The 8,619-nt window shown below is 50.0% G+C and overlaps 1 protein-coding gene across 1 annotated transcript; it reads right to left on the bottom strand.

Annotated features, from left to right (window-relative positions):
* Window positions 1-1,221: 1,221 nt before the first annotated feature.
* On the bottom strand, window positions 1,222-8,264 carry LOC119163488 (uncharacterized). The gene is made up of 2 exons (XM_037415491.2): window positions 7,996-8,264; window positions 1,222-3,524 (listed from the first exon to the last, which is right to left on the bottom strand). Exon 2 carries the CDS (start codon window positions 3,505-3,507, stop codon window positions 1,462-1,464), a length of 2,046 nt encoding a protein of 681 aa, XP_037271388.2. The 5' UTR covers window positions 3,508-3,524; window positions 7,996-8,264; the 3' UTR covers window positions 1,222-1,461.
* Window positions 8,265-8,619: the final 355 nt, after the last annotated feature.

Raw genomic sequence — 8,619 nt, 5'->3', positions numbered from 1 at the left:
TTACTTTCACTGCGTTTCCAAGCAGAGAAGGTATTTTCACTGTATTCACAAGCCGACGCGCGGCCGTAGAACATGCTACGCGTCTGATGCTGATGCTGATGACCTCAGATATATGGCGCTCCCCCACAGAGGGGGATGGGCCAAGAACCGGGCGGCAGGATACTTAAATGAAACTAAAATGAAATTAAAGCCAATCTGAAAAATTAGTTTAGAAATAATACTGTCAACAAACAAAATTGTTTGCCGAACAAGCGGTCAAACCTTTATCTCTTGATCCTGACAGACATGGCTACGAATTATTAACTAAGGATCTGAAAAGGTTAGGATTCACTAGCACGGTAATGTCTTTTGTGAATACACAGAACTTCATTATTAATCGGGTGTTTCCATAAATAACGCTACAGCGCTTATTGCCGCTGTGTTGTTGTACTCATGTTCTATATATACTAGTAGTGTCGTTTTATGTTTATTATAGCGGGCGGCACATTTAGTAAATACAGCGAAAGCAAGAACATGCGTGGCCGTGTGCTATAATATACGCTTGCCATGCGAGCAAACCAGGCGTGATCCCCCCTCATACCTAAACGACCCGGGTTTGATCTCCTCTCTCACCCAGGATATTTAGGGGCGAAGCTCCTTAAAGCGGCACCCATTCGTCCCTCGTCGTAGTCGTAATGCGTAACCAGTCTTACGCTTTGACCTGCAAGGTGGTGCCGGTGGGATATTTCTCCTGTGCGTTGTTGAACAATAAAAAATTCACAGCGTGCGCGTTAACTAAAAGCCTAATTCTTATGTCTCTCATTCCCAATTAGCAGCCATTGGCATGTACATTGAGCACTAACTGACAAGAAAGGGTTGCCAGGTTATACTCGCTGGGCGTAACCTCATTAGTTTTAGAAAGGTTTAGCGAGCGTTGGGCCGCAGTGCCATAAATACAGTGAACTAGTATATACCATGAACTCGAGGTGGCTAAAGGTGGGAAGTATACCCGAAGCGCAAACCGTAAGAAAGCGTGCGTGTGCCACCTCTCGTTTAGTCCTTGCAATGTCCGCTGGATGGCGGTGCTTCTATATGCGGAATATATGATGAAAAGATGCGAGATGGTGGTACTTGGAGTGTTGACTAATAGAGTGAAATATAGGACAAGAAAGTACCCTTCCAAAGAGAGTGTCAGCACTCTTTTAGTTCTTAAAGTGTAGAGATAGTAATTATGTGACTATATTGCTTCAAAACTTTTTTGACATTTTATTGTAATCAGCAGTTTTGCATTGAACAGCCATAGAATCTCACACATGTCTCTTGTTGCTGTATAAAGAGAGATTTCAATTGACAGAGCTTTTAAGGAAGGCATCTGCGTAATAGGCAAAATGGTGCGAATATTTGCATGTTTTCCATTGGGCCCTCCTGTCTTCTAAACGACATATATCTCAAGCATTTGCGACGTCATAATTTCTTGGGCGGTCACGATAGGCGGTGAACAGATTCCTGAACCAGCTCTCTGCATTCCTCACGGTCTTTACCCGAAGCCTTAACAAGCGCATTGAGTAGCGAGTCAGCCTTCGAGAGAAGCCGCAAGGCCTGTATCGACTCCGCTTCCGCTGAAGAGTTCAACACACACTCGACAGCACGACAAAGATAGGCGTGATTCCTATCCAGTATGCTGAAGATGGGGTGCATTCCGATATCGGGCGTGTACTCGGAGTCGAACGTGAGGAGAACGAAGTTGTTCTGCAACTCATCCGCCAGTGAGCGAACGGCCCGCTCTTTCAGATGCACAGCCTTAAACTCCAGAAGATACAAGGTCCGATTCGTGCGCATCAAGTCCTGCAGACCTTTGGTGAGTTGATCTATGAGGTAGCATTCGCGGAACCTGGCCTCGCTGACGCTGTTGTTTCGGGCGAGGCCCCAAATGACGCCATCGACGAAGTTGTAGCAGTGGTCCTTCACTATCACTGTAAGCTTCTTCAGGGTGTACGTTCTCTCCAGAAAGGTCGCGATAGCGTCGCTGCACCCAACGGCGACTCTTTCAGGACAACTGACGACTAGCTCTGTGATCGAGACATGGGTAACGCTCACAGCACAGAGCAACTTGTGAACGCCAGACCCCTCCGCACGCTTGGTCCAGCCAACGCTGAGTCGAGGAAAGTGAGCTCCTCCTTCTGGTAGCGAGGATGCCCAGTCTTCAAGACCACGCGTGTGCCACGTAACGTCCAGACGAGCGCAGATGTTCGCGGTCAGGGGCGTGCACGGTGTCCAGTCCTCCGAAATGTCCATGTCCCCGAGTCGAACGCACTCGACCGTAGTGTTTAGAGCGAGTGCTTTCACGAAGCTGGACAAGCCGTCGTAACTACACATGCACTCGGAGATGTCTAGGCGCTTTAAAGTCGAGTTCGTCAGCAAGGCCTTGGCTAGTGCTCCAGCTCCGAGATCACCGATGCTGTTATCGGAGAGGCAGACTTCTTGAAGCACGTTGTTCTCCCGCAGAATACCCGCCACGGTTAACGCGCAGCTGTTGACCAGGCCGACGCCGACCAGTTTGATAGATTTGAGTCCGCGGTTCACTCTCAGCGCCTCAAAGCCGTCCCAAAGAACGTGATTTGGCTCGTCGTACGAATATATGAGACTCATCTCCTCTAACGTAGCGTTGTCCTTTAGTGACTGAAGCAGCGTTCCAACTGCGTCTTTTTCCAGCCATTCTATGGTAAGCTTTCGCAGCGTTCTGTTCCGCTTTAATGCGTCGGACAAGATGGCGGCATTGAATAGCGGCAGCCTTTTGTTACATTTGACTTCGAGCTCGCTCAAGGAAACAGAATACCCGACGGCGCGGAACAACCTTTTCGCAATGTTGCTCGACGCACCATTAGAAATCAAGAGACGACGCAATCTGCCTCTTCTAACCCCCTCGGCTATTCCTCCCAACGATACAACGGTAGGCACCAGTTCATTGATGACCAAGGCATCCAGTAGAACAGACAACTTCCCAACGGTGGAAGAGAGGATGTTCATTGCCCGCGTTTCGCGCCAGACGCCCCTCCGGTCCCTGGGGTGAAACCGAATCTCTTCGAGTCCTTTGTTTTGTCGGAGAGCTTTGCAGAGCAGCGCAGGGAAACTGCAAAACAATACTGCCGCGTCACCCAAGTCCAGACGCGTGACACATCGATGCCCTTTTAGGAGCCAATAGACCAAGGTGGCGCTCTCCAGAAGGGTGCTCTCGGATTTTTTGTACTTTGTGTACACGTCCGGGAAAGTGGTCAGGGCGAACTTGCCGGGAGCATGTTCGAAGATGTGCATGCCAACGTCGCGCATCAGTACGTTCAAAAAGCACAGGCGGTCCTCAATCCAGCACAGGCTCAGGTTGTCCGCAGTCTTGCTGCATGTCTTGTCCAGGTCTACGCCGGAAGCCTTAAGCCTGAGGGCCATTCTCTCGACCGTGGCTGCGAGTCGCGTGAAATCCACGCAGGGGATTTCCCTCTTGATGTCGCCGAGAAAGCTGGTCCGCGACAGCATGACGCCGAGATCCTTTTCTGCAACGAGAACGCCAACAGGCCATAATTAGTCGTAATAGGATGATCAATCAAGAAACATATTCACGCTGTTTATGCACAGTTAAATATTTCGTACAACAACAATCGGCAAAAATGTTCCGAAGCCGGGGTGAGTTCATGAATAAATATATACCCCCACTTCACACAGCAAAGCATAACAAAAACTACTCACTGGTTTCACTATTCACTAGTTCAACAATTCACCACTACGGCCACCGCTGCTCTTGTTACTGGCCTTCACTGGCACTCTGGTCTCTCGTGTAAAGAACTTTCCTTTGCAATGGAACGAAGGCTACAGGGCCAGATCACGCGCTGCCTACCGCTAATTAATGTAGTCCTGCGTTTGTGTCCGTATTTTCAAATATGAAAAATACTGCCTTCAATTTTTGCAAGTAGCTCTTTTGACACACGAAGCCACTCACAAGGGTATATTCTGATTTCGTTTTAAGTTATTCGTCGTCACTTCGCGTTTTCGAACGCACGAGAAGGCCGCGGCTTTTACGTGCACTTGGAACGCCAAGCGGCGTCTGCGTCGGTATGACGCTCATCGCGCACAGCAATTTCCACAGCGGTACGGAACGCACGACCTACCAGACCACTTCGCGTAGTGGTACATGTGCAGAAGCTCCGCCCCTGTAACATTCCCTTCATTGCCAAGAAACGTTATCCGGGAGTACAGTTTGTTAACTCTTGTAAATGTGTAAATAAAACGGCTTGTTGGTGAAAATGAAGTTGGTACTGTTATGCCAGCGAGTCCTCGTCAAACGTCCGTGCCTCGGAAAAAGGCAATCTGGGTCAAGGCCAGCCCGCAGTCTGCCTGGCGCGATCAACTCGACGGAGTGAACACGCGCGGCGCCTCCCTGGCCCACGTGCATTGAGTCAGCTGCGCGCGTGACAGCGAGCCGGCGTCCGCGTGTCTGGTGGTCTGACGCATGGCGCGGCGACCCCCATTGGCGGAATCTGCCCTGACGACCAGCGGCGCTTCTGATTGGACATTTTGGTTGGACCCGGTGTAAATAAAAGAAGCCCTGCGGCGCGTCGGGATCGGCGGTCCTATGTGAGTGAGAGGAGGCCCCGTGTCGGAGAGCCGACATGTGTGTGAGTCGGCGGTTTTAGGCGAAAAGCTGACCTATGTGTTAGAGAGGAGAGCTCGGCTCTTCGAGTCTCTGTCGGCCCCAGTGCCGAAATTGTAACGCTTTTGTATATATGCTGTACATAAACCTTGTTTAACTCACCGTCGTCTCGTCCGCTCGTCTTATCAGCTCTGCGCAGAAGCAGTCGCGAGCTGAGAAAAACATACGCTACCAAACGGCTGGTGACCTTCCCGGCGGAGTTGAAAGCAGTGGCGCCTGTGGGACCAGGTTGGCGTCGCCGTCTTTCGCAACAGTGGAGGTCTTCGGCGGGATCGGCCCGTCTTTCTCAACAGTGGTGGCTTCGGCGGAATCGGCCCGTCGTTCGCAACAGTGGTGGCTTCGGCGGGATCGGCCCGTCGTTCGCAACAGTGGTGGAAGCGGCGGGATCGGTCCGCTTCTCAACAGTACCGAAACTCGCGTCCCCCAGTAAACATACGCGTCTACTGTTCTATATCTGCTGCACAAAGTTAAATACTTCACATGCAATGGCAGTTCACCTGATGGAAGTTCGATCAACACATTTCCTCGTTGTGAAATTGTAGTTCTTTATTGTCACAATTATATATTTCCCTGGTGTTATTTCAACCAAACCACATTACGTTAACTAACGATAACTATAGTACGCAGACAACAACGGCGCAGCAAGTTGTGTTCGTATAGGACAGCGCGCAAGTCGCTGTCTGACCATTTGTAGCAGTGTTGCGGAATCAGCAGCTTCATTCCATTGCAATACGTGGCGACTGATTTGATTGATATGTGGGGTTTAGCGTCCCAAAACCACCATATGATTATGAGAGACGCCGTAGTGGAGGGCTTCGGAAATTTCGACCACCTGGGTTTTTTTAACGTCCACCCAAACCTGAGCACACTGGCCTACAACATTTCCGCCTCCATCGGAAATGAAGCCGCCGTAGCCGGGAATCTATCCCGCGACCTGCGGGTCAGCAGCCGAGTACCTTAGCCACTAGACCACCGCGGCGGGGCATACGTGGCGAGACAATGCACAAGCAGGCATACGAAAGCTTGCAGTTAACACAAGCATCGCACCGGCGTCAGTAGGCATCACAGCTTAGAGAAGCACTTTTTTCGAATGTGCGTTGATATGCCCGGGGAGGGGTTGAGGCTGCCACCCAGAATCCGGCGAAGGACGACTCTTGCGACGCGTCTCACGAACAAGTAGAAGATGCGTTTAATTTACATATTTGCAAGAGAAGTACATTGCAGCGAGAGCGTACTGACGCGCCTTTCTATCACAAGAGCCCAGAGCGCACTCGAGACGAGCGGGCCAGCGAAGTCCAGAGAGAGAGAGAGAGCTGTTTGCAACTACACTGATACCATTCTCTTGAGCTACACTAACGGACGGCTGAATTTTCCATCTCATTGCCTCGTTTTTCTGTTCCAGATCACTAGCGCCTTTTGCCTCTGCAATCTTAAGCTGAAGATAGTTATAGCGCGAGAGCAAAACGACGACACAGAGACAAGAAGGACACTCTGTGTCATCGATTTGTTCTCGCGCTATAACTATCGTCATGCTATACCAACTAGCCCAAGCTGCCACACTTAAGCTGAAGCCGCAAGCGCTCAAGCTCCCTTTCTTGGCTTTCCGCTTCTTCTTTGCGCCTGACGGTTTCTCTTTCAAACATAAGGCGCTCTCGCTCTTCGACTTCTTGTGCCCTTTTCATCCTCTCTGAATTAGCTCCCAGCACTCGGCGAGCTCCTCCACATCCGCGCCAGAATCCTTAACCGCCTGTATTAAAAGTGGCTTTCTATGTATAGTCGCCACCTCGATCCCCAGCTCCTGGCACAACAGCACTAAATCCGGTTTCCTCAATTTGTTCAAGTCCATGGTCACCCCGTGCAGACTTCCGTTGCTCAAACTGCCGTGAAAGTACCACTAATAAACCCAATCCTTCACAAAGCAGCAACTAATCTACCCTTTTGGATAAACATCACCATCTATCTAAAACACCTGGCAGAATCTTTACGGAAAGTGAGCACTCACCAGCATCGGTACCAGGAAAGAACACGAACCGATCCCGCCGCTGCCAACCAGTTGATATGCCCGGGGAGGGGTTGAGGCTGCCACCCAGGAATCGGCGAAGCACGACTCTTGCGACGCGTCTCACGAACAAGTAGAAGATGCGTTTAATTTACATATTTGAAAGAGAAGTACATTGCAACGAGAGCGTACAGACGCGCCTTTCCATGACAAAGGCCCAGAGCTCTCTCTCTGGACTTCGCTGGCCCGCTCGTCTCGAGTGCGCTCTGGGCCCTTGTGATGGACAGGCGCGTCTGTACGCTCTCGTTGCAATGTACTTCTCTTGCAAATATGTAAATTAAACGCATCTTCTACTTGTTCGTGAGACGCGTCGCAAGAGTCGTCCTTTACCGGATCCTGGGTGGCAGCCTCAACCCCTCCCCGGGCATATCAGCGTCCGAATCGCCGACGGCGGCAGAAGCAAAATACAAAGTGAACGATGGGGACACAGCTGGCTGCTGAAGCACCAACGAGGCAGAAAAAAAAACACAAGGTTTAAGGTGGATATGCCGCCACCGTATAGTTCCGCAAGACGGATACCATGGCATAGAGCCGTGGTTGCGCGAATAGAGGAAAAGCTTCGCAGCAAGACAGTCTACACGTAAGAATAAAATTAAAGTAGGTACGCTGCTTGTAAATGTACCATGCTTGTAATACGCCAAGCCTTCTTAAATTACTGCTTCATTGTTAAACTCGAAGGCCTGACTTACTAATGTTTGAAGTTTGAAACACAGCACGTCGACGAAAAGAAAATGTGCTCTATTTAACGAAAAAGACGTAATTCTATTCCCATTCCATTCCGTGGAAAATACGCTTCAATCGATTCCCCTTCCTTTAGGTTTTGTCACCATTACATTTTAATTCCATTCCAGGATCGCGGGAATGTGGAATTATTCCGGATTCATTCCAATTCCGGAGTCGAGACTCCGATACACTGGGCTGCAAGCGTTTGAAAACGCGCGCCACGAGATCTCGGCGGCAGCCTGACCGACGCGGCAACGACACCACGGCAATCCGTGGATTGGTGCGGCACGTCGCTTTCAGGGCGATACGCTCGTCGCTAGTTGCACACGAGGGCTGGCGTAGGACAAGATTCAACAGATTCAATAGATTAACACATCTGTGACGGTTCTAGCAGCCGTCTTGCGTACGGAGCCGCCGGAGGATTCGTGAAAACATGCACGACACTGCTGCCCGATTATCGGAAAACGTAAACACACAAGCCGTAACGAGTGTCGTGTTGGTGCAAGGGGTCGGTGTAAAAATAATCAGTATTTACCGGTGGCGTACTGCCCCAGGGAGCGATGACGAGCAAACACTGTCCAGAACCAGCGATAAACAGTGGCAGGTCAAGCACGATCCGTCGGTCGTCGCTTTTTGGTTCCGTCGACGACGAGAAGCGAACAGTGTCACACAAATTAGATTCCTTGGTACATCACGTCATTAGTGTAGATTGCTCATCAGTCTGGATTCGCAATGCTACATAATTGGACAGCCTCGTGCAGCATCCTATATTGAAAACGGCACTGAATCAGTCAGGAAAGAAAAAAAGCACTGCTCCTCCTGCGTGTGCGTTGGGGGAGTTGGCTGGTTGCTCAGAGGAGTTGATGCCGTGTCGCCATCTCGCGTACAAAAAGCAAAGCAGGCGACAAATCATCAAGGCCTCCGAGATCAAAACCAAATAGATGGCTCGGCGCACATTTTGAAACTGGTTCCATCATCTACTGCGCTTATTTTGTAAGCAGGCTTCGCAGTGTTGAAATTACGGTAATGAGATTACAGTGATTAAATTGCTGTTTGCTGTAATCAGTAAAGAATTATTCTTGTGAGCCGGTAATCTAGTTGAGTAATGAATATTTCAAGCGACTAATTTATAGAAGAATGCTCATTACTAGAGATCGGA

The sequence above is a fragment of the Rhipicephalus microplus genome, chromosome 9 (genome assembly GCF_043290135.1).
Source record: "Rhipicephalus microplus isolate Deutch F79 chromosome 9, USDA_Rmic, whole genome shotgun sequence".
Taxonomy (NCBI): domain Eukaryota; kingdom Metazoa; phylum Arthropoda; class Arachnida; order Ixodida; family Ixodidae; genus Rhipicephalus; species Rhipicephalus microplus.
This window is presented reverse-complemented; position numbering and strand designations above follow the sequence as displayed.